The following is a 25,076-nucleotide window of genomic DNA, read 5'->3' on the forward strand; positions in this document are numbered from 1 at the left end:
GTGGGGGCACGGGGGGTGGCCTTGTGCTGGGGCCAGCCCCTGCCTTGTACTAATAAACAGAATGGACTTTGCACACTTTTCACCAGTTTTATTGTAAAGTTAACCCCCACTTCCCAAGCACCCCCCCTCCTCCCGGCCCGGGGAGCAGCCCCTGTGCAAACAGCTGGCCCTTCCCAACCCGCTCCCTGCCCTGTGCGGGGTCTGCCACAGCCCCCCCCAGACCCTGCAGGACCCCGTAGGTGGGGACCAGGCCCAGCCCTCCTTCCCAGCAGCGGTGTTGGGGACACAGGGACAACCCCCCAGTACCGCCAGGAGGCCAGGCCAGGCATCCCTGCAGCGACTCCTGCAGACAGAGCTGGGGTGGCAGGGCCAGGGCAGGGGGGGGGCAGCGAGTGACCCCCCCCCCCCAGCACCCAAACACTCCCCTACGCACCAGTCAAGTCACACCCCTTCCCCCCCCCACTAACGGCAATAAATAATCTCACACTACCCCAGCCCCATATCAAGGAGCAGGCGCCCACAGTCTGGCCCTGTATCCCCCTGGGATGGGGGGCAGCTCCGTCTCCCCCCTCCCCAGGGGCAAGGCGCTGGCAGCACCCGCCTGCGCCCACCCCACTCTGCCCCCTCCCCGCCCAGGGCCCGGGACTCGGGGCGTCTGTCCCTCAGAAGCGCAGCTCCCTCAGCTTCTGCCGCAGGTAGTGCTTGGCCTCCTCGATGCCACTCACCTTCTCCAGCTCCGTGTAGGGCAGCTGAAAGGGGACGGGGAGAAACCGTCAGAGCAGCTCCACCACCAGCAACCCAGCCCGAGGCTGCCCGGGACAGCCGTCCGTGGCGGCAGCGGGGGGAAGAACCAGGACTCGGGACCCTTCCCAGGGGGAAGGAAGACAGTGCTGTTCCTTCCAAGGGGAGGGCCGGCACAGGAGGAGCGGACAAGCCCCAGCTCCGTGTCCCACCGACCCCTTGCTGCCTCCTGGGGAGGGGGGGCACAAGTCCCCGAGCGCCCGTCCGCACCGCCTCTGCCCTCCCAGCGCTTCAGCCCTGAGCCTGGCTGCCCGCTGCCAACAGCGGAGAGCACCCGCAAGCAGCCCCGTCCCCCATCCCCACCGTGGATGGGACGAGTCCAGCACGCACACGGGGAGGACACGCGGCGGCTGCAGGGCCAGGGGAGCTTCTCAAGCCTCATCCCAACCTTGAACCCCAGTCGCCAAACACCGGGGAGGGATGAAGAGCAAAACCCAGCCGCCCTGCCAGCGCACGGCGTCGGGGAGCCCAGGGCTCGTTAGTCACCCCTCAGCAGCCTCCCAACAGAAGGGCTGCGGGAGTGGGCCGAGCTCAGCTAACAGTTTCTTCCCCAACACATCATTTTAACCACAGTCTGCTAAGGAAAGAAGGCACCAGCACTGACAAAACCAGAAAACCGGCCTCCCTTTGCCCAGCGGAGCTGGTACGGGGTGCCGGGGAGAGTGGAGACCCCACCGGGAAAGCTGAACAGTCTGCAGAGCCAGGAGTGCTCTCTGCCCCGAACGGCAAATACCACCTGAGACTAAACACGCCGCTGAAGGGCCACGGGCCCTGGGCCACCCCAACCGTGAGACAGATGCACCCAGCCATGTCAGAGCCGAGGGGGGTCTGGGCCCTTGCCCTGTCCCTCCTCTTGGTACCAGTCACTGTCTGGGGACAACCCGGCAGGCACTTTTCTAAAAACACCTGATCTCTAAAAACAGCCGTTCACAGCTCAAGGCCCTCCTGCTCAGGGCTTGTCACCTTGCAGTGACAGCCCCCGCTGCAGCCTGCGCACAGGGCTGTGCAGACGCACACCCATCCCTGCACTAGGCTGGAAGCACCAAAGGAATCGAGCAAACCTGCACTGCAGCAGCTGTGCGGGAAGGGATCCGCAGGGACAAGAACAGGAGACTCCAGCTACCACCAGTGTTCCCTCCACATGGGTATCAGCAACTGGGGGCCAAAACTTGTTGGGCTGGCTGAAAGCTCTGCTGGTCCAACATCCCTGAAGGCACCACCAGTGCCTGTGGAGCAGGACAAAGGGTAACTGTGACCCACACTCCAGCCCTGTCTGGCAGCACAGGAGACGGCTAAAGGCATTACACTGTGGCAACAGGACCTGTGCGCTCACCCCAGCTGCAGTCCAGCCCTTGGTGCATTTTGCTACTCAGGCACAAGAGGAGTCCTGTCCCATCACTCCTGGGAATATGGAAGTACAATAAAAACTCTCCCTCAGGCTTGGAGATCCTGCTAAGAGAGGCAGTGACACAGGGCTGGAGCTACGCAGGGGAGTTTTTCAGCGAGAACTTCAGCTGCCCTTTCCAGCCCTCGGAGCTGAGCAGACGAGCTCTGCACCTGAAGAGCAGCAGCTCTAGCTGCACTGCAACCTGCTCCGAGAGACAGTGCCTAGGACACGGCAAGGGGGAAAACGTCCCTCTGTGGGGAAGTGACACACCGCTCAGCTCCGTGCTGCTAATCTGGCCCTCCACCCTTCACGGATACCAGGAGACCCGAGGGGCTGCATTTGTGAAGACACGTCCTCAGAGCAGGGCTGGAGCCTGGCCTCTGGAGGAGCCGGCACGGAGCCAGGTCTGCAGGAGAGCTGTCGGTCAGGAAGCGCTCCATGCATGGCAAGGGGGTGGTCTACTATACCAGAAGCATCCAAGGCTGCTTGGAGAGGCCACTGCCATCCCTCAGGAGTTGCAGATCATGAGAACATAGGATTTTGCCTGCAAAGGAGGAAGCTTTTTCTCACCAGCTCATTGAGAAAGAGGGCTAACAGTAGGCATCGTAAAGGAGCAAGGTGGGAAAACTTGGCACAGATGACACAGGGACTCCCTGGTAAGCTAGATCCTGACATGGGGTGCTACACAGGGTCCAGGACCTGTTTGCGACCATCACAGATGAGCAAGTGGGACGGGAAAGACAGACAAACCGCACGCTGCCCCCAGGACAGTGAACAGGCTGCAGACAGGCACTGTTCTCCAATAGTCTCACACAGGCCAGGGGTGAAGAAGGTTACTAAATCTCTGGGGAGAAGGAACCAGGCCCTCTGGCTGCAGTGGGTTTGAATCAAAGATTTCTGGCAGCTCTGGTATGGAGCCACCTCCTTCCACTGCTTCATGCTCCTTTCCTCACTGCCTGGCTCTGCAGGGTCTGCCTCCCCGGTGGGCTTGCCCTTCCGACACTACGGAAGGATCAACAGCACAGAAAGCTCCTTCAACCAAACAGGCTGGAAGTGAGTAGTGCCAGAGCCAGGACAGGGTTTGTGGGAACATCAAATCTGGCCATTATTCAGGGCAGGATCCTGGGAAGGAAGGAGTGCATCTTTACTCAGAAACTTCTGAGGGAAAAGAGCTGGCTGTCAATAAAAGGTCAGGACCACCAGGGAAAAGAGCATCTACTTTGGAAACAGCCGAGACCCAGAGCATCTGTGGGCAGAGCAGAGGGTCTGAGGTGGGTGACCCTGCAACAGCAGTCTCACCACCTGCCAGAAGGGTGGAAGCAACACACGGGTCCAACTGGAGGACAGAGGCAAGGAAGGGCGCGAGTGCCAGACCTGGCGATGTCCTCTGCAGTCACCGTGGGCAGCCCCTGCTCGCTGTGCCACGGAAGGAACAGGCTCTCTCGGAAGGAAGCCCCGTTCAGAGGCACTGACAAATCCACACCTGCTGCTGCTACAGATCAACGGCATCCAAGGAGGAGCACGGCCCTGGCACAGTCACACAGACTAACCCAGACAGCTTAGCAGCGTGCCAGGCACAACGGGCAGTCCAGCGCCGATTGAGCAGACATACGGCAATGCAACAGCCAACAAGAGAAGGCCTTAAATTAACTATAAAGAGGGCTGAACTGCCAGGCTCAAAGAGCTGCGAACAGAGGCATGATATCCAGCTGGACCAAGTCACAAGCCACATACTCCAGGAGTCAGTACAGGGGCCAACGCCGTTTAGTATCCTCATTAGTGACCTGGACAGTGGGACAGAGCACACCCCCAGCGAGGCTGCAGACAGTATGAAACGCGGAGCAGTGGCTGACACACCAGACTGTTGTGCTGCCATTCAGAAGGACCTAAACAGGCTGGAGAAACGGCCCCCGGGCAGGGAAGGCGCAAGTCCTGAGCCTAGGGAGGAATAACCCCATGCACCAGGACAGGCTGGGGCCAACAAGCTGGAAAGTGGCTTTGCAGAAGAGGGACTAAGGGTCCTGACGGACAAGCTGAACACTGGTCAGCAGTGCTCCCTTGCAGCAAAGGAGGCCAACAGCATCCCGGGCTGCCTTAGGAAGAGCACAGCGAGCAGGTCGGGGGAGCCGATCCTTCTCTGCTACTCAGCACTGGTGAGACACACCTGGAGCATCCAGTGCTGGGCTCCCCAGAACAAGATATGGACATACTGGAGCATGTCCAGTGCAGGGCCACAAGGATGATTACAGAACTAAAGCATGTGATACGTGAGAAGAGGTTGACGGAGCTGGAGAGGAAAAGGATTGGGACATCTTATCTACATGTACAAATACCTGACAGGAGGCTGTAAATAAGACAGAGCCAGACTCTTAGCAGTGCCCAGTAACAGAGAGCGAGGCAGTGGGCACAAACCTAAAATACTGGAAATACCATTTAAATTTAAGAAAAAGCTACACACACACAAACACCGCCCGCCCAAACACAAGAAAAACCTCTTTCACTGTGAGGGTACCCAGAAAGCAACCTAGCTATGAGACATTCAAAACTTGACTGGACGTGGAACTGAGCAACCAGCTCTAGCTGAGCTGGGGTTGGACTGGATGATCTCCAGAAGCGCCTGCCAACCTCAACTACTCTGTGATTCTGTAAATGTGTCAGAAGAAGAGGAAATGAATCTCAAAAGAGAAGAGCAAGAACAACAACCAAGCTCTGAAGCAGCTTCAACTGAGGAAGAAGCTGAATTGCCTGGGGCTCTTCGTCTCAAAGGGGTGGCCAAAGGGATGCGACCTCTGGAACCACAAGCGTAGAAGAAGGTAACCGCAGAGCTACTCTTCACTCCCTCACGGTACCAGACCCAGCAGCACTACATCGGCTGACCAGACAGCAGGTTTAAAACAAACAGAGCTTGTTGCAGGTAGTACTGCCTGGAGCTTGTTGGCACCAGTTGTTGTGGGTGTGGAAGAACGAACAGGCTCAAAGAGGAATAAAACGCTCATGGAGAAGAGGTCCAACGGGGCGATTAAACACAGCTGTCCAGACACATGCTCCGGTGCAGGAGTCCTTGGACTATCCGTGATCCACTTCCAACTCATTTTCTAACGATCTGCCACTGTCTGCTGCTAGAGAGGGAATAGAGGGGATGGGACCAGAGCACCTGGCACCCAAAGGGAGCTAACTGCACTAGCAGCTGCACGACTATCAGGCACACTGAGCAGCGGTGAAGAGCTCCTCCGACCTCGGTCGTGCGGGTCCTGACACCTAACTGCGTGCTGCTGGACAGAGCACCTTATCCTGTGCACACTGGGAACAAGAGCACACTCTTGCTTGCCCGCACCCCTGCCCATTCCGCCTTGCTCCTCAAAGACCCCATCAGGCTGCTGGTCAGCAGCCTCAGCCTCCCACAGCAGCCCTGACTCACACCAGGGGTGCAGACCTGAGCAGTAACGGTTACCAGAGCCGGTTTGAGATGGGGCACAGACCCCCCAGCTGAGCCAAGTGCAGGGTGAGCACAGTTCCTGGCCGCTGTGGGTGCGCTGGGCACAGGGCAGGCAGGCAAGGACAGCCCTCGACTCTCGGACGTGGTGGCACGAAGCTGGGAGTGGAGGCAGCTTGTGCCAAGTGCCCTCCTCAGCTGAGGGCATCCCGGAGCCCAGACACACAGCGAGAGCCTGTGGCACTGGCCTCAAGCCCAGCAGCAGGCACTGGGGAGCCCTCCTCCTCCGCACAACAAAGCTGCTTGGCCCCACTGCTGTCTGGGGACACGGCCGGCCCTGGGCAGCCTGTCCTGAACGCCAGCACAAGGGATACCCAGGGCGCACTGCACAGGAGAGCTGGTCCTGCTCCACAGCTCTGCAATTTGGGATCTCCAAGGAAATACCGCAATTCGAGTCACAGGACCGCCAAAGCTATGCATAAACAAAGGGCTTCTGAACTATGTACGTTGCAAATTATGAAATTAGGAGGAGCTTTGTGTTGGCATGCCGCGCTATCAGTAGCAGGGGAGGTAAGAAGCTTTAAAAAATGGTTATGGGACTGCTTGGTAGATCTATGACTGTAATTCAGGTGACCTCTGAAGTGGAGAAGTAAACAGAATAAAAGGCCTGCATTTCTAAGTTGTTTTCCTCACAAAGATCTATCCTCAAGCTAAAAATCACGCCACAAATAGTCTTGTAGAAGCTGCACACCTTAAAACAACAGCTGAAGTTTCCAAAGAACTCAGAAGACAATTGCAAAGGCAGCGGTGAAGCCTCAAGGGCTTCTCCATTTGCAGCTCTCACCGCAGACCAGCCAGAGGCTGCAACCAAAGAGGCCAGGGCTCCGAAACAGGCACCGAAGGGAGGCTTGCCTCGCCTCGCCTCCACCCACAGCGGGAAGAGGCACGCTGCAGAACCGACAGCCAGGATGGCAGCGCCGGGTATCAGGCCGAGCTACGTCCCCACTTGATTTCCACCCCGAGGCCCTGCAGCCAACACCATGACTCCCGATGTGTCTGCCGGGCCCAGGCTGAGCCAGCTTCCCCTTCTCCCCTCCCTGCCCAGCGCACCCGTCGGGTCTTGGCTCCAGGCAGCAGACCCACAGGATGGGATTCCTGCCGGACCAGCAGACGCAAACAGGAGGGGCCATCCCCTCGCCCGTGCCCGTGCTTTCCACTGTGGCACTGGGGCTGGCATTGCCTGCCAGCCACCTGGAAAAAGTCTCAGGGTGGGGTGGAGGAGGGCAAAAAGGAGCCGTGAGGATGAGTCACCGCTTCCTCTCACAAGCAGCAAGCGTGGAAGGACGGCTCCCATCAGGAGCGTTTACAGTGGGGACGCCGGCTCTCCAGCCCACAGCCTGTCGTCCGTCTCACCACACAGCCAGTGCGAGTGGTTTCTGCCCGGGGGTAGGAGGGGAAGGGGGCAGCCCTCAGCTTACCTGAACCAGACAGTAGCCCAGCAGTCGCAAGTGCCTGTCCCTCATGGCTCGAGAGCCCACCAGTATGTCGGAGTTCTGGCAGTAATGCCATTTGTCGTTGACCGACAGCACCACCCTGCAGAGGACAGAGCAGGGGGAGGAGGGCAGCGTTACCCCACACTGCAGATCCTGCGGGCAGGTCGGGCAGCAGCGTCGCCCACGCCTGGTCCCCCGAACAGCAGCGGATGAAGGGCAGCACCCCCACCCGCCCCGTGCCCAGCTGGTGGCAGGGGCAGCCGTACCCGGGCCGGGACGTGCTGCACCCCGGGGCCTGGGGGGGGTCTCCGCAGCACAGCCTGGGCTGCTGCCGGGCACCTGGCAGCGCAGGGCAGGAGGGGGCCGGGGCTGACTGCCGGGGAGGGCAGGAGCTGAAGGCAGTGCCCGGGGCGGCTGTCCTGCCGGGAGGGAGCGGGGACGCGGACCGGCTCTGCTCGGTACCTCTGAATCTCTTCGGCTCCCTGCAGTCCATTGCCTGGCCCTCGCTTGGGACTGGGCCGGCACGGAGAGGGCGGAGGGCAGGCATCCTCGCTGGGGGGTGGGCTCCTTTCCTCCGGTTCCTCCTGGGCCTGCTCCCCTTGGAAGCAGTTGTGATCGTGCCCAGGGCAGCCAGCGGTAGTCTCCTCCTCCTCCTCCAGAATCTTGCCGATGGGGAACTGGAAGAGGGTGGCTGTGGAGGTGCCCCTGGGGGAGCAGTCGGGGGTGCCAGCCGGCTGCGCAGAGAGGCACTCGGAAGGGCTGCTTAACGTGGAGCTGCCCTGGCTCTCCAGGGAAGACTCTTTACTCAGGCCGCAGTAATAGTCCGAGGAGGGCTGGTAGCAGGGGCCCCCCGGGGCAGGGCAAAGCGTGGGCAGGAACCGCCCAGCCAGGTTGCTCTCCCGGGAGCCCGGGGGGCTGCTTGGTGTCTCTGGAGCAAATGGGGCAAAGTCCTGCAAGTCCGAGGTGAGGGCCAGGACGCTCGAGCGCAAGGAAATGGCGGCAGGGGACGTTGTAGTGTGGGCAGGGGGAGCCTTGGAAGCCGCAGGAACACGGGAGAGAGGCAGCACAGTGCCCGAGCGGTTAATCCACAGCAAGAAGTCTGTGGAGAGAGAACACAGATCAGCACCGGGCCTCGAGACCCCCTTATTGATAGGACATGGGCTTGGGGACCCCATGTGCCCCAGGCTGGGAGACTGTGCCAGCCAGCCCAGCAGACAGGAGCACAGAGAGAACCCCTGGCTGCACTGGCCCAGCTGAGCCCTCCTGTGGCAGGGGCGGCTCAGGGAGCTTCATCCCAAAGCGCTGGGGGAAGGCACCATCATGGGGAAGGTGGTGACAAAGCAGCCAAACCTAGTTCTGCCCTGAATAACCTCCCACCCTTGGGCCTCCCGCAAGCACCCAGGCAGCCGCAGGGCTTCTGCTCCACCCACAGCCCCCCAAATCCCACCTGCCAGCCCCCTCTCTGGAGCCACAGCCCTACCCCAAAGTGGGGCGCCCAGCCAGACTACCTGTGCAGTATCCCGGGGGCAGCACCTCGTCCTGCCGATAGCACTCTTCTCCCACCAGCTGCCGCAGGGCCTCAGCCACCAGCCCCTTGTAACTGAGGGGAAAAAGAAGAGTCAGAGGACGCACTAGGGAGGGCCCACAGCCTGCCCACTCAAGCACTGCTGACCCGGGTTCTCTGAGCACATCTGCGCAGAGATCTGAAGGCCCCTGGGAGCAAGGAGAGCCTTTAGCTTTGGTCTCTGCTGTTCAGCAGCAAGGAGGGGACATGCTTCAGCTCATTCAGCAGAAAAGCTCCTCCCAATATCACTACACCAACAGCATGCTCTTCTTCACGGAAAGGGTTGTCAAGCACTGGACCAGGGTGCCCAGGGAAGGGGTTGAGTCACCATCCATGAAGGTATTTAGAAGCTGTGTAGATGTGGCACTCAGGGACATGGTTTAGTGGTGGACTTGGCAGTGTTAGGTTTGCGGTTGGACTCGATGATCTTAAGGGTCTTTTCCAACCTCAATGGTTCTATGATTCTATATTGCTCCTCTACAGGCTTCAGAGCTCATATACTGGCCTTTACCCCGGCACCATCCTCCGGCTGGGATCTTGCCAGAACAAGGCCACAGACCCCATATCGCAAGTGATGCCGCACTGCCCACCTGCAAGGGATAAGCAGTGGGGTGCCCAGCACACCGTGCTCCCAGCCGTGCTCTTCCCCCGCTGGGGCAGCCCTCCCCTCCCCGGCACACCGCCTGCCCCCGCCACTGACCTGTACTTTCTGTTAGCCTCGTCAGCCGTCAGGGCATGCTCGAACATGAGGACACGGTAGCGTGGGTCAAGGCGCGGGCCACTGTAATCGCGGAACTCCAGCTCCACCGCCGCGTCCAGCAGCGAGAGGTAGCGGCGCACAATCAGCGCGTAGGGGCTGCCTGCGGGGAGAGGACGGCTGGCTAGACACCGCCTGGCAGCCCGTCCTCACCCAGCCACACTCCTGGGGGGGGGCTGACTGCCAGCGAGGTGGTCCTGCACTCCCAGGGGGAGTCTGTTCTGCCCAATGCTTTCAAAATCCACCTCCACCCCAGCCCTGAGCTTTAACAGTTGGGTTTACCCCGGAAAAGGCCCGACATACTCATAACATTGGTGATAAAGGCTGGGGAGAAGACTTGGTGCAGGACGGACTGGGGGAAATGGCTAAGCTGAAACATGGACATGAGGATGTTGACAGTTGCCAGGGGTGAGCTGCTGGCTTTCTGCTCCAGGATGGCTTCCAGCTTGGGGAAGAGCTCGCTGTGGTTGGATGGGCGGTAATTCATGCGGCTGAAGGGAAACACCAGCTTCTGGATCACCTGCAGGCAGGAGGAAAGGGAGTCGGGATGAAGGACAGGTCAGGCCCAGGCCTGCCCAGAGCCGGCAACCCATAAGGATCAGGGCACATCCCAGTCAGTCCCCAGTGAGATGCCCCAGCCCGATGGCAGAGAAGGGACATGGTTCCCCCCAGCACCGGGGTAGCCCCAGAGCCAGCCCCAGGCATCCCCCACAGACTGGGGAGAACACTCACCTTGCTGTCAAGCTGCTCCCCACGCTTCAGGAGAAAGTTTGCGATGGTATCAAGCAGCCGTGGCTCACGCAGCCGGTGCCGGGCCACGTACTTGGCAATGAGGGCCATGGTGTAGGGGGTAAGGTTCTCTGCCTTCCTGGGGAGCCACTCTGCACAGAGCAAACCACAGCAGGGTATCCGTCAGAGAGGCCTGGCTCTGTCCGAACTGCAGCTCTCCAGAAGCCACTACAGCCTGGGCAGGAAAGGCAGTGCAGGCAGGTAGGAGATAACAAGACCTGGGCAGCAAAGCCGTATCTCCTGAAACCCAGAAGGCTTCCAGAAACCATCAAGTTACATGGTTTGTGAGAGGCTGGGGCAGATGCCCGTCCCATGCACCCAGAAGGCACAGCTGGAGCGCAGCCGGAACGTGCACAGAATGGGCACCCTTCTGTCAAAACCCCACCAAAACCAACCTGCTCCCAGTTTTGAGGTAAGGTAGGCTCACAGCCCCTGGAAGGGCTAGGCTGGGAAGGCAGTGACAGGGTGGCCACAATGCAGAGCATCTCCTGCTCCAGCCTCACTGCTGCAGGCCCTGCTGCTCAACAAGGCCCCAGCTGGTGCTGTCACAAACCCAGATGTCCTCTGGGACCAGGAAAGGAGGCTCCAAGGCTGCCAAGCGCACGGACAGAGCCCAGCGCACCCCGCACCGGGGAGGAGGCTCACACAGTGGGCAAGGCTGGGACCCTGCCTGGGCAGACCCTGCCCTCACCTGCCATACTGCGGATGAATCGCTCTTGGCGGTTCTCGTAGAAGAGCTGAGAGCTGAAGATGGCCTCCAGGGCCTTGTTGTTCGCCTCCTGGGCGCACAGAGCCAGCATCTCGTCCAAGAGGGCCAGCTCGTGCTCCCGCATGGCACTCACTTGCCCCAGCGTGTGCCTGACGAGGCGCAGGATCTTGCGGTTGTTGATCAGCTGCTGGTCGGAGGCCGGGTGTCCCTGCAGCGCCTGCGCCCGCAGCCGGTAGTAGGAGAGGAGCAGGAAGAGAGTCTGGGGGTGACGCTCCTTCTCCAGGTGCCGCTCCAAACTGCTGAGGCAAGACTCGACCAGGGGGTGTGGGCTGGACGGATGGAGCCTCATCACGCTGCTGAAGACCATGGAGACATCCTTCTGGTTGAAGCGGCCCAGGCGGCTCCGGGATTCATCCTCCAGCACTCGCACCAGCGGCGATTCCCCCGGTAGGCCTGCGACAGAGAAGGGATTAGGGATGCCCGGATCCCACCTCTCATCTTCACTAGGCACAACTGTCCTCATAAGCTCAGGCATGAGGCTACAGCCAGAGAACGACAGCTCTGCCGTATCGGTGATCAAACCGAAGAGGACCGGTTTGGCAAAGCCTGACCAGAACATCAGTGCATCTGCACCCCAGAGAAAGTCATGTGGAGCTGTTGGATTATTCCCACTCACTCCACCAAAATGGAAGTCCTTTAGCTCATCTGCAAAAGCAAGGTTTATTTCTTAAGTCTCAAACTTCTTATGGACAAATGATACACCTCAAAAAGTACTTTAAAAAAAGTTTTGGTTAGAAAATAAATAAGACATCAACACATTACCAAAATAAAAACTGTCCGTGTATGACAGGAACTAATCCTTTCACATTTCCAATCTTCTCCCATTTTCTAGTTTAGCTTTAATCTTTCAAACTCGGCTCCTGGGGAAAATACTTTCCTCCAACTCTGGACGTATTATTCAACCATGGAAAGACAAGAGGCCAGGCGCACAGTGTGGTTACGAAAAAAGGCAAAGGCCATCCCTTGTGTGTCAGGAGAGATATTTTCAGGAGATGCATGAAGCATTAGGCACTGTATGAGGCCCTGGTAGCCCACTGGTCTCCTAAGCCAGCTGACAAGATTTCAATTTTCAAAAGGGCTTTAAAGCAACTAAGGCAGCATGGGGTAAGCTGCTGCGTTTTATCATTAATCAAAAATGAGTCAGAGGTGGAAAGTGAAGAATTGGTCTGAGCAGTTGCTTTGTTCCTTAAAAAAGGCCTCAAAAAGGCGGGTTAGCATTTTTATTAATGAGCGGCTGAGCGTGGTGAGCAGGGAAGGGCGACTGACGGAGAACAAAGTGTGGGTCAAAACCAGAGCAGGCCGGGGGGAGCCCAGCTGAGGGGAGAGGCGCCTGGCAGCCCAGAGTTCAGTGTCAACAAACACAAGGCGCCATGAGACAGAGGGGGGAAGAGCAGAAACTTCTCCCCTCCCCCCTTCAGCGGGATCTAGAGTTACTGCATCAACCCACGGCCGGCACCGGGCGTCTCCATACGCGGCTGAGCCGAGGCCTCAGCCCAGCGTGCAGCTGCGGTGGAATAAAAAAAGCAAACAGAATGGCAGGAGACGTGCGCGCGGGACAGAGGAGCGCAGGGCTGGCAGGAACCACTGGGGTGGGGAGGGCAGGCACCTGCTGCCGCAGGCAACAGCCAGACCTGATCCCTTTCCTCGAAGGCAGGAGAATCCGCAGGGCCCTTGAGGGCCCTCAGCCCAGCGAAGGGGGAGCCCCCCAGGGCATGGCCTGCTGGCCGGCCCAGAGACCACTGCTGCTGCGCAGGAATCCAAACCAGCTTGACCCTCTTTTGAGTATTAAACCTGCAATGACACAGGGCTCATGGCTTGCGAAGGGTTTAGCCAAGGTCTCGCGTCTCACACTTCCACACTCAGATGTTTGACGATTTTCAGGAACTGGAACAAAACTCAAGGAGCTGTTTATCCCGCATCCTGCCAGGCAGTGCTGGCCACCGCTTCAGCTGCCCTTCGGGCCAGTGTGCCGAGTGCTCCAGCCAGCTGAGTCCCCTTGGAGCAGTCAGTCCACCTGACTCCCTTCCTGCTGCGTACCCCAAGCAGAGCCTCCTCCTTCGAAGGGCACAGCTCCATCTGCCACAAAGCCACCATCACACATAAATCCACACACAAACCCAGACACCGGCACCTGTTCTGGTACGTCCTTCCTCCTTCCATGGCAGCTGGACCAGCAAGCTCTCCTTTCACCTCACAAACCCAAGCACCAGCCTGTGTCCCACTGCCCTGTCCACCTCCCCCATCCTCCACCGGTGACCCCGCGCAGGCAGACGCCGGCAGCCCGGGACACTCACCCAGCGCGGCAGCAGCGTACAGGCAGTTGACAATGCTGAAGTTATCAAACTTGGAGCAGCCGCTGATGATGGCCTGACAGAGAGTCTGAAACTCTGGCTGCTCCAGCATCTGGCCAGGCCCGCGGCTCTCCCCGTTCACCGTGGCCTGGCCCTGCTGCTGCAAGAGCTGGCCCAGCTTGTGCAGGGCGATAGGGTAGTGGCTGGCAGACACCTTGCTGGGGTTCTGCGTGACCCACCGCAGCACTTCCCCCACGCTGCGCGAGCGCTCTATCAGACGCTTCATTGTGAAGAAGGTATCATAACTCATCTTCTCGTGGATGAAGTTCCAGCTCTTCCTCTTGCCATGGCCTCGAGTCCTGTAGGCATCCGGGGGAAAGGTGTGCAGCAGCCCATGGCCGTAGGGGTCCAGGGGGAGCAGCACAGCCCGCTGCTTCGCTTTGCCTGCACAGTAGCAGGCGGGATACATCCCGGCCCTGCTCCTGTCACCAGCAGCCAGGCCCTGCAGGACTCCCGGCCGCACACTCTCCCGGGTCAGAGCACGGAGCCATGGCAGCAGGCGCAGCATGGCGAGGGCAGGGCGGCTCGAGAGGCTTCGGAGAACCGGGAGACCCTGGGGACGAGAGGGGGGTGAGGGGGGCAGTGAGCTCCTGCCTTTGGGACAGCAAGAGCCTGCGAGGGATGCGCAGAGCCCATGTCGGGAACCCCCCCCCCAGCACGGACCTGCCCCAGTGCAGGGGTACCTGCCCCACACAGCCCCCTGTTTGGAGGTCCCCCTGCCCACAGGGACCCACTCGGTATCGTGACCCCCGCCCTGGACGGGCTGCCCGGCCCGAGGTCCCCCGGCCCACACGAGCCTCGTTGTCCCGGGACCCCCGGCCTGCACAGGCGTCCCCAGCCTGATGTCCCCTGGCCCACAAGGCCCCCTCCCCTCTCCCGCCCCCCCCCAGCTCGCAGATCCCCCTTCTCCTAGGACGGCCGGCACAGACAGATCCTCCGTCCGGTACCGGGACGCCCAGGGCCGCCCCGATCTTCCCCTCCTCCGCCACCGAGACCCCCGCGCCGGGCTGGGCCGCACCGGGACCGCGACACCCGTCCCACCCAGGCCCCCATCCCCACCCCTCCGGCCTAGACGGGCCCCGCGTTGCCCGGCCCGCACCCCACCCCTCGTCCCACCGGTCCCGGTCCCGGTCCCGGTCCCGGTCCCGGCCCTACATGGCGCTCGCGGCCGCGCTGGGACCCGCCGCCGCCCCGGCCGCTCAGCACCGCCCGGACACCGAGTCCGCCATCTTCCCGACAGCCCCCGCAGGGCCGAAGGAGGCCGCGGCCCCGCCCCCCCTCCCCGTGCGGCCCACACTTCCGGGGGCGGGGCCCGGCACGCGAGCCCCGGCCGCGCGCGCCTGGCGGCATATGTAAATAGCCTCTAGCCGTCCTCCAATAAGCGAGCGCCTCGCGAAGGGGGCGGGGGGCGGCTCCGCCGGCGCAGGCGCGCTGCCGCCATGCGGAACGCGTGGCCGGAGGCGCAGGCCCCGCCCCGCCCGCTGGGAGCGCGCCGCGGGGAAGCCCCGCCCCTCGCCCCGCAGCCCCCCCCCCCCCGCCCCGGAGCCCCGCCCTTCCCCCCGCTCCGGTCCCGTTCCCCCCCCCTCCGCGGCGCAGCAGAACCGAGACGCCGCGACCGTTCACAGTCCTTCCTCTTTAATTGTAACAGAGCGGCGGGGACCGCCTCTCCCCCGCCGGCACCAGCACCCCCAGGGAGGGGCCGGGCGGCCGGACCCGTCCTCCCGTGGGGAGGCAGCCCCCTCCCCGGGGCAGCGGACCCCATCCACGGCCCGGGCAGAGGCGGCTGGCGGGCCGGAGGGGGGGCCAGGAGGACGCTCCGTGCAGGGCCTGGGGGTGGCACTGGGACACCCCTTTCCCCCCCAGAGGTAGCACAGCACTCCCTCCTGCAGTGAGCCCGGCTCCGGCTCCGGTTGCGGTGCCGGCTGGCCCCAGGCACTCAGCGTGCGGGCCACCTGCCCGGCCACCGGCAGGTCCTGCAGCCCCCGGGGGACACAGTCCACAGCTCAGCCCCCCCCCCCCAGGTCCAGCGGCAGCAGGCGGTCTCCACCCGGGACCTCGCGTGTTCCGGGTGCAGCGGCTCCTCTCAGGGCGCGGGGCCGTGCTATCTGCGGTACATGGTGAAGGCCATGAAGCTGAAGAGGAGGGTGAGGCCGGCTAGGAAGGTGGTGGCGGTGGCGGTGAAGACGTGGCGGTACTGCAGCTGGAAGTACCAGAGCACGGCCAGCATCAGGACGAAGAGCGGCAGCATGAGGCTGCCCACGTTGAGGGCGGCGTGCACGGGGTCGGCGGAGGCGTGGGGGCCGGTGGGTGCGGGGGCCGGGCTGTGCTGGGAGATGTGGCAGTGCAGGACGCTGTTGTGGGCGAGGTGCAGGGCGGCCAGGCTCTGGGCGTCATCGCGCAGCAGCTGGCCCTGGTAGATCAGCCGCACTTGCTGCTCCTGCCCGGGGAAATAGGCCCTGGGGCGGGGGACGAGGAGGGAGAGGTCACGCTCCCGCCAGGACAGCATCCCCTCCGTCCACCCCCCCAGGAGCAGGCTGCGAAGGCACCAGCCCTGACCGCCCGCTGCCCTGCGCCCGCGCCTCGCCGTCAGCTGCCCCAGGCGTTACCACAAGCGGAGGTGTCCAAGGGGCACGGGCGCACGCCACCCGCGCCAGGGCAAGAGCGGCAGCTCCCGGCTGCTCCAGGGGGAGGGACAGAGCCGCCGGCGGGGCTCGGGGTCGCCCCCAGGGGTGCCGCGGGAGAACCAGCCTGCCCTGCCCCTCACCTCTTCAGGGCCCCGACGGTGTCGCCGGGGCGCACCCGGGCCAGGCGCTCCGTGTCGTTGAGGAACTTCAACCGCAGCACCATGGTGGGCTCGGCGGGGCCGCCGTCCCCCTCACCGAGGGGACCCTGAGCGGCTGTGGGGGCGGCCCGGGGCCGCAGGCCCGCCGCCAGCCCTCCCGCCCCATCGGGGACCGCTCCGGCCGCCGCCGCTGCCGCCGCCGGGGCCTTGTGCTCGACGGGGTTCGGGGCAGCGCTCGGCCCCTCCTCGGGCAGCGGCTCGGCGGCGCGGGGCGGCGCGGCGGGCTCGGGGGCGCGGGTGGAGGCCCAGGCCAACCCCAGCACCAGGGCGACCAGCAGCAACGCGAAGAGCACAGTCACCTCATCGCCGACGCCCTCGATCAGCGCCATGGCGGCGGCACGCGGCTACCGACCTGCGGGCATAGAGCGGGACCGTCAACCCGCCGGGTCGCGGGCGACCGGAGCCGCCGTCGGCCCGAGCCCCTCACCTGCCGCCATCGCGCCGCTTCCGCCTCGCCGCAAGGCACGGCGGGAGCTGTAGTTCGGTGCTGCGCATGCGTGGAGGCGCACCAGCGAGGCGTCGGGAGCTGTAGTCCTAGTCTGCGCATGCGTGGAGGCCGGCCCCCGCGGGGCACGCCGGGAGCTGTAGTCCCGCCCACGGCGCTGGGTGTGCCTCCGGCACGTCCAGCGCCGTGGGCGGGACTACAGCTCCCGGCGTACCCCGCGCCAGGCTGAGCCTGCGCAGTCGGGCTTCCTGGGCCAGGGCCCTTCCCTCATCCGCCATTATGGGTTTGAGAAAGTGCCGGCCCCTGCAGCCTGAGGAGACGTGGTGCTCCGGGGTGGCCGGAGGAAGGGGCGGCAGCTGGGCCTAGGTTCAAAGGGTGTGGGCGTTAATGCGGTGGTGTTTGGCGAGGCCTAGGAGGAAAGGATTGCTGTCGGGGGCAAGAATAGACTAGACTAATTTCAGTTGGGAGGGACCTACAACCATCATTTAGTCCAACTGCCTGACCGCTTCAGGGCTGACCAAAAGCGAAAGCGTGTTGTTAAGGGCATTGTCCAAACGCCTCTTAAACAGTGACAGGCTTGGGGCATCGACCACCTCTCTAGGAAGCCTGCTCCAGTGCATGACCACCTTCTCCGTAAAGAAATGCCTCCTAATGTCCAGGCTAAACCTCCCCATGCATGGCTTTGAACCATTCCCAGGCGTCCTGTCCCCGGATCCCAGGGGGAAGAGCTCAGCACCTCTCTATCCACATCCCCTCTTCAGGAAGCTGCAGAGAGCAATGAGGTCGCCCATCAGCCTCCTTTTCTCCAAACGAGACAAACCTAGAGTCCTCAGCCACTTCTCACAGAACATGCCTTCCAGCCCTGTCACCAGTGTTGTCACCTTCCTCTGGGTGCATTCGAGGATGTTCACGTCCTCCTCAAATAGTGGGGCCCAGAACTGCACGCAGTGCTCCAGGTGAGGTCACACCAACACTGAATACAGCAGGACAATCCCCTCTCTCGGACTGGCTGGTCACGCTGTCTTTGATGGCCCCCAGGATGCGGTTTGCCCTCTTGGCTGCCAGGGCACGCTGCCGGCTCCTGCTGAGCTGCTGCGGACCAGCACCCCCAGGTCCCTTTCTGCAGGGCTGCTCTCCAGCCACTCCTCTCCCAGTTTATGGGACGTCCTTGGAAACCTGTTGGAGCAGGTCCAGAGGAGGCCACAAAATTGATCCGAGGGCTGGAACACCTCTCCTGTGAGGACAGGCTGAGAGAGTTGGGGTTGTTCAGCCTGGAGAAAAGAAGGCTCTGGGGACACCTTACTGCGGCCTTTCAGTACTTAAAGGGGGCTTATAAGAAAGACAGAGGGAAGCTTTTTTACCAGGGCCTGTAGTGACAGGACAAGGGACAACAGTTTTAAACTGAAAGAGGGCAGATTCATACTAGATACAAGGAAGACATTTTTGATTATGAGGGTGGTGAAACACTGGCACAGGTTGCCCAGAGAGGTGGTAGATGCCCCATCCCTGGAAACATTCCAGGTCAGGTTGGATGGGGCTCTGAGCAACCTGATCTCGTTGAAGATGTCCCTGCTCATGGCAGGAGGGTTGGACTAGATGACCTTTAAAGGTCCCTTCCAACCCAAACCATTCTAGGATGATTCTATGAAACCCTCCAGATGAAATTTCTCATGCAACTGAAGGAGCATGAAGTCGTCAGTTCTGCTTAAGAGCAAAAATATTTTTATCATTTAATCGATATCCTGTTCTTCGCTTTATATATAGAAACGTGGTCAAGACTAAAGAACAAGTCTTATGAGGAGCCTCTGAGGGACCTGGGGCTGTTTAGTCTGCAGAAAAGGAGGCTGAGGGGAGACCTTATCGCTCTATACAACTACCTGAAAGGAAGTTGTAGTGGAGTGGGGCTCGGTCCCTTTTCCCGAGTAACAAGCAATAGTATGAGAGGAAATGACCTCAAGTTACAGCCAGGGGAGGTTTAGATTGGGTATTAGGAAAATTTCTTCACCGAAAGGGTTCTCAAGCACTGAAACCGGCTGCCCAGGGAAGGGGTTGAGTCACCATCCCTGGGCACTTAGGAGCATGGTTTAGTGGTGGATTTGGCAGTGTTAGGTTGATGGTTGGACTCGATGGTCCTGAAGGTCTTTTCCAACCTCAGTGGTTCTGTGATTCTGAATGATTCTGTGATTCTAAAACAAGGTGGGCAATTGGTGAAAGGCAGCAAATTCCACGGGCAGAGCCTGTCACTGGAAGGGCCGTGCTCTGGTGAAGACGTGGTCTCTGGCAGGGAGTAAGTGGATTATGCAGCACAGAGATAACACGGGGAATGGGAGAAGCTGCAGACTAAAACTGACTGAGCTCCAGTGGTCCTTTGGGTGACTGTGATTCCCCAGATGCATTTAAACCTACCTGGAGGCTTTATAAAGAAGGAAAGTTTGAAAGATAGATGAAAAAAATTAGTGTGGAGTAGTTTTTGTCTGCAACTTGGTTTTGATATTCAAAGACATTTCAAATAACTTATCCTAAAATCTCTCCTGGCTGATTAGTATCTGGTATTAAACCTTAATGCTGGACACTCAGCTTTTCTGTGTTCCTGAAAAACATTCAGATAATTGTGAACGTGGTCAAAAATGGTTTGATCAAAATTTCCATATTTTTAGGTGAAAAGGCTTGTACCATCACAATGAGATAGTGGGCTGGGAGACTTGTGGAAGGAAAAAAACTACAGTGCCTGTAAAGGAACGAAGCTGAAAGGGAGATCTTTGGATGACAATATCCCCTTTCCCCAGGGCATCACCTCCAGGTGTCCCTCACCTTGACAGCACAAGACATTTCCTATAGAAAATCGGGAGGAATCTGCTAAGGGCAGCATTGCACAAGCTGCAGCATCCTTTCTGCTGAGGTGGCTCTGAGAGCAGCAGTGATTCCAGGACCACCAAGGGTGGTTCTGAGGAATTCATTATTTTCCCTTTTGGGCTTCTGTGTCTGAACTGTCTCGAAGTCGGAAGGACTGGCTGGTTCGTGGGGCTGGGGGTGGGCTGGGCCTCCTGGCTCCAGCCCCAGTTGAAATCCCAGTTCAGGCTGGTGACCAGGAGTCCCAGAGTCGGGGCGTGGACCCTGAGGTGGTGATTCTCTCAGCTGCCTCCTTCAATCCTGATCTGCATTCTTCATCACTGTTTTCAGCTTATCATTAGACTGCAGCAATGCAGATTGATGAGATGTGTGGTAGGAGAGCTTAAGGCTCCAGGCAGTGTAATTGTAATATTAGCATTAGCAGGAGGCATTGCAAACATAAAATTTATTTTCTGCGTACAGCTGTCTTGCAGAACTCAAGAGCAGAACTCGTCCTGCGATCACAGGGAGCAAAGTCTTTAATGACCTGCAAATAGCACCGAGAGAGCTGAAAAGTGGGGCTGCCAAAGCAGAGCTCTCGCATGCACAGCAGAATTTAAAAATAGGCTGCTGCTGGCGTTCTCGCTTACCCGTCGTTCCTGGAAGCCCACGGGGAGGATGGCTCTCCAGCAGAGGAGAGACGCAGTCCCCTGACGTAACTTGCCTCGGCATCTACGCTGCAGAGCGGAAAGTTGCGGATTCAGTCATTTTACACCTGAGCATCCCTGATCATTGCCTGCATCATTTCCAGCTCCAGGTCTGCGCTGGGCGCTGACTCCTCTCCCCAGAGCAGCGAGGTGGCGGGGGGCACCGGGCAGACACCCCCTTTCCCAATGGCGCTGCCATCCCAGTGGGAACGAGGAGTCCCTTTAGCTTAGCATCGTCAGCGCCTTCAGCGAAGCTCAGCACATGTGGGAGTAGAGACACGGGAGAGATGAACGCCTCTGCAGCTGAAACTGCTCTTCAGAAGCTCCCACCAACAGCGAGAGGTGTCAGCCCCAGTCAAAGACTTGGAGACATGTTGTGGGGAAAGCAGTTGGGCCAGAAAAAAGAGCTTGAGGGTGGGAGCGTGGGGAGCTGGGGATGCTGAGCTGCAGCATCTCTAGGCGAGGATGAGCTCTGCATTTACAAAGGACTGCAGAGAACCAGGCCGTGAAACACCCTGTCCCTGTCACGAGCAAGGGGTCTGCGACAAGACTCCAAGAAGTCACCCCTCCACACCACAGCCCTGTAGCACAGCATTGTCCCTGTGGGGAAGGGCCAAGGAGGGTCCCCCGTGCCGCAAGCTGAGGGGCTGGAGGAGGTGGGCAGCTGCTGGGCAAGCTGGGGCTCCCAGCCATGGAAGTGGGCAACACCCGTGGTTGCAGAGGCTGCTGGGGAGCAGGTCGTGCTGCTCGATCTGCCCAGGACACTCGGGCAGGGAGGTGCGGGCAGGCAGGACCCCCTGCCCCAAGGTTCCATGGGGGTGGTGGGTGTGCTGCTCTCCCCCACAGCACTAAGCCATGAGCGTGGTGCAGGGGGCAGAGGCGAGAAGCTGGTGGGGAAGAGCTGCCCCTTCCCTGGGTCACTAAGGCTGATGCAGAAAGTGCTGGGCAAAGCCCGGGTCTGTGCCTGGGGGGTGTCCCATGGAGGCTCGGGAGAAACAAGGAGTGAGGCTGGGGCCGGGTGGCTGCAGGGGGGACCCCAGTGCTGGCCAGAGACTGGCCCAGAGGGAGGGAGGAAGCCGGGCACAGAGATGGCCGGAGAGGGAGGATGGTTCCCTGATTTTCTCTTCCCGAATTTTTTTCATGCCAGCCCCCACGCAGTAACTGGCACTCGGATGAAGCAGCACTGCAGACCTGCCCAGTCACGGTCACTGCTGTCATCGAGTGGCCCTGGACCTCCAGTGGCCATAGAGCCAATCTGTCCACAGTCACTGGTGACCACAGCCGACAGCTGGGGTCACTGCTCCTGCCACAGAAAAGGGGCAGAGAGCAGTTAGTACAGACATAAGGGAGGACAAGGATGGGGAGAGCAGTTAGTACAGACATAAGGGAGGACAAGGATGGGGAGAGCAGTTAGTACAGACATAAGGGAGGACAAGGATGGGGACGTGCACTTGCACCAGGGAGAGGTAGGACCCATGTTATTCTGAGCTGAAGAAATCACTAAAGAAAAGGCAAGGCTTTGAGGGCAGCAGAGCACCCGCTGAGGAAGACAAGAAAAAACGCACGGAAGAATCAAAGTTTATTATTAGCTGCTAGTAAATTATTTAAATAAGCTGTAGTTAGCAGAGGGTGATGACCACAGGTTTGCCTCTGGGGCACAAAAGCCCTGGATGCCAGAGCTTGCAGAGGCATTTCTGACAAACTGTCTTGGGGAGGTGCAGATTCACAGAACCAGAGCACGGCCGTTTTGACAAGCTCCTAGCGAGAGCAGCAGGCTCCTGAAGTTTTGTTGACCAGGCTCTGGATGACTGGCATGCTGGTGATGCTGTTGGGGCTTTACTAACCCGACAAGGTCTTACAGGACACCTATAGGTCCTGTAGGACAAGGAACTGAGATTTTCTCACTCCTTGGCTATGAGACACCAGCAGCAGAAAACCAAGTGGGGATCTTTTCCTCTTGTGTAATAACCTTAAAATACCACCTGTGGTTCCTGTCCTGCAACCAGCTGGGTGAGGGTGGACCCCTACCCAAGCGATTTCTAGAATCGGGGCCTGGATCCAGACATGCAACACAACACAAAGCTTAAACGTGGTCTGAAGAGAAAAAGAGAATAACAAATACTGATTAAAAAATCTCATAATCTTGGTAGTTCAAATTAAAACTTTCAAAAGCTAAGCCCTTGACTTAGAGATTCTATGGCACAGTTTTTAGAACAAAGGTTTTAGACAGAATGCTGGCAAGACTTTATAGAGCAGGCTGTGTGTAAGGGTGACCCAGGAAGAGGCAATGAGTGTCAAGCAGGAGCTGTTGGAAAAGTGGACGTATGGAGAGGGAGAGTGATGCGGAGTGAGTTGAGCCCCAGCACACGATGTTTGGAAGAGTCTCTGGGACCTGGAAGGTGGGAAGAAATCACTTAAACTTGATGCACACCTCAAGGAGGGTAAAAGGAGTGATTTCAGCAATGATGATTCAGCTAAAGGCACAGGTAAAGGATGCAGCTTTGGAGACCTGCTGGAGGTAAGGCAAAGCAAGTCTCCAAGACTGGAGAAGAGGCTGCTGCAAAAATGGAAAAGAAGATCCCAAGGATGTAAGAGTGCTGGATGCAAGGATGCAAAAGAAGCAGCAGATTTAAAAAATATGTATACTGTGTAGGAAGCAGAAACAGGATTTATAACTTTCAGGATGTAGAAAATAAGCCATGTCTGAACAAAATCATTTGAGTGGTTACGACTGTTCAAATTTAATGCATTTTATCCAGTGGTTAATCACCCTCACCGATCAAATTTTGTGTCTAATTTTCAGTGTGGATTTGTCTGGCTTCAGCTTCCAGAGATTGAGTCTTTTTATATCTTTCCTGGCTCGATTAAAGAGCCATTTAATATTTCCCTATGAAAGTACTTCTACAGTGTAATCAAGTCACCCCTCAATCTTCTTTTGGATAAGCTGAACAGATTGTGCTCTTTAAATCTTCTGCTGTAAGGCACTTGCTCTAGCCCTCAAATCATTCTGCGTGGGTCTTTTCAGAATCTCTTTGATTTTTCAATATTCTTCTAAAATATTGTTAATATACAGCGATGCCCAGTTCTAGAGCACTGCTGCTCTAGCGAGATAGAGGTGAGATCACCCCCTCCCCTTCCTGGGGCTCCCTGTGCCCCTCAGAGCATCGGCCCATTCCACCCTGCGCTGGGCTGGGAGCTCGCCTCCGCCGGCCGGCCCCTGCCGCATGTTTGTGCCATTCGTCTGAATACATGCGATGGAAATGGAAAACATGCCAAAAGTGCTCGCTGTTGCGTTGCTTGTGTTGCCAGCCAGGCTTGGGGTAGGGCAGGGCGACGGTGCAGAGCCCGGTGGTGCCTCCGGCACAGTGCCGGGACGAGACATCACGGCTTCACAGGCCAGGCACTCGCGGATGCTGGCCCCTCGCCCCGCAGTGCAGTGTTGTGTGCCAGCGCCGGTGTGAGCAGGGGCTTCCCTCTCCACTTTCTGCTTCTCTCTCTGAGCCCATCCTGCCCACCGCGCTGCCTCTGCTCCCATTACAGAGAGCGATGGGATGGATGAGGGGAGAGCTGCTCGCAGGCTGCAGGGCATCACCTGGGCGGGCAGGTGGCAGGTTGCGGTACCCGATGCGGCTCTGGGTGCCACACATTTTGGGGGAGGTCAGCCCAGAGACAGAAAAACTGCCCCTTTTCCTTCTGGAAGAGACCTGCCCACAGGAGCAAGGTGGTCTCTGGGGTCAGCAGGGGTGGACGGCACCGCAGAGGGTGCAGCGAGCCGCCGCACCTTGGGCAGCCGGCACCCCAAAGGGTGCTGTGACCCCTTCCTGCAGCTCTGCCCTCTCCTGGGGCTGGGGAACGTGCTGAAGAGCCCACAGCCGTGTGGGGCTGCACCAGTGACCTCCTCCATGGCAAGAGCTGACGTCTGCGCTTACACATGCAGTCTTCTAGGAAACTGGCTGCCTACCCCGTGGCCGTCCTGCTTGTCCCACGGCTGCCTGCTTTCCTTAAAGCCCTTTGGGAATCAAAGCAGACTTCACCCTTCGACCATCTTACTCGCGTGTAATCTGCCTGTTCTCTCTTCAGGGCTCTCTGCAAGGGCAGGACTTCTCTGCACAACAGCCATCCCCATCATCCCCACGTGGATCATACCTGTGCAGCCTGCATTAGTTTTACTCGCCACAGCTCCTACTCGTTTGCTCCTTGCAGCTGCCGAACCTACAGGATTTCCCGAGCTGGATTTCCCAAGAGCTCCCTTGAGCCCTTCATGGATGGCATCACTCTTGGGACCCTCCACCACCCAGGTACCTACCAGGTATGGAGACAGCTGCAAGTAAAAGATCTTAATAACTCAGGTCATACATCCTGGGGTCTCTGCGGCATGGGTCAGCACCATCCCATCAGCTCTGCTCCTCTGGTGTCCTCTGCAGCCACTGCCTTTCCGAACAGATCCTCTGCTGTGACCCTGTGAAGAGGGGTCCCTGCGGAGTAACCCCCTCCAATTTCTTCCCAGTGAATACCGATGCAAAAAATGGATTTAGCTCCTCTGCAGCAGCCCTGTCCTCTCAGTTTACCTTTCGTGCCCGGGCATCTGTTGGCCCTGCAGGCATCTGGAAGGCATCCTGCTCCCAAGGCATCTGAAGAAAGATTTATTGTTGGGTCTAATCTCTTTGTTAGTTGTTCCTCAGAGCGCTCTCACTGCCTTGTTATGTTTATGCATTTAATCTGCCAGGGTTTACGGTCCCCTCCATTTCCTCCTTTACTCACAATGTCACCTTTCCAGAGGATGCCTCAATGTTTCTACTTGTGTCTGCCACCCTGCTGCTGGGCTGTGCCAGCTCCCTCCCTGCTCATCAGCAGTCCTTGCGTCCTTGCTGGGGCTCACTGGCCCTGTGCCCCTGGGGCGGTACCTCCA

The 25,076-nt window shown here is 59.3% G+C and overlaps 2 protein-coding genes across 2 annotated transcripts; both read right to left on the minus strand.

Moving 5' to 3' along the window:
* Positions 1-76: 76 nt before the first annotated feature.
* FASTK (Fas activated serine/threonine kinase) lies at positions 77-14,615 on the minus strand. The gene is made up of 10 exons (XM_030008427.2): positions 14,500-14,615; positions 13,288-13,897; positions 10,916-11,386; positions 10,168-10,316; positions 9,739-9,955; positions 9,379-9,538; positions 8,623-8,714; positions 7,577-8,213; positions 7,100-7,214; positions 77-749 (listed from the first exon to the last, which is right to left on the minus strand). The coding sequence occupies exons 2-10, from the start codon at positions 13,850-13,852 to the stop codon at positions 663-665; spliced, it is 2,493 nt and encodes an 830-aa protein (XP_029864287.1). The 5' UTR covers positions 13,853-13,897; positions 14,500-14,615; the 3' UTR covers positions 77-662.
* A 347-nt stretch (positions 14,616-14,962) lies between these two features.
* Positions 14,963-16,660, minus strand: TMUB1 (transmembrane and ubiquitin like domain containing 1). The gene is made up of 3 exons (XM_030010619.2): positions 16,614-16,660; positions 16,109-16,538; positions 14,963-15,800 (listed from the first exon to the last, which is right to left on the minus strand). Exons 2-3 carry the CDS (start codon positions 16,513-16,515, stop codon positions 15,446-15,448), a joined length of 762 nt encoding a protein of 253 aa, XP_029866479.1. The 5' UTR covers positions 16,516-16,538; positions 16,614-16,660; the 3' UTR covers positions 14,963-15,445.
* Positions 16,661-25,076: the final 8,416 nt, after the last annotated feature.

Source organism: Aquila chrysaetos, chromosome 3 (assembly GCF_900496995.4).
Source record: "Aquila chrysaetos chrysaetos chromosome 3, bAquChr1.4, whole genome shotgun sequence".
NCBI classification, from domain to species: Eukaryota; Metazoa; Chordata; class Aves; order Accipitriformes; family Accipitridae; genus Aquila; species Aquila chrysaetos.

What these genes read in the sequence shown, in the direction of transcription:
- FASTK (XM_030008427.2), bottom strand. Translation starts at nt 13,852, where the DNA reads ATGCTGCGCCTGCTGCCATGGCTCCGTGCTCTGACCCGGGAGAGTGTG. An exon ending in GTACGCTGCTGCCGCGCTGG is followed by an intron (nt 11,387 to 13,287) that starts GTGAGTGTCCCG and finishes TCTCTGTCGCAG; the next exon opens with GCCTACCGGGGGAATCGCCG. An exon ending in GGAGCCGAAGAGATTCAGAG is followed by an intron (nt 7,215 to 7,576) that starts GTACCGAGCAGA and finishes TGTCCTCTGCAG; the next exon opens with GGTGGTGCTGTCGGTCAACG.
- TMUB1 (XM_030010619.2), bottom strand. Translation starts at nt 16,515, where the DNA reads ATGGCGCTGATCGAGGGCGTCGGCGATGAGGTGACTGTGCTCTTCGCG. An exon ending in ACCGTCGGGGCCCTGAAGAG is followed by an intron (nt 15,801 to 16,108) that starts GTGAGGGGCAGG and finishes CCCCCGCCCCAG; the next exon opens with GGCCTATTTCCCCGGGCAGG.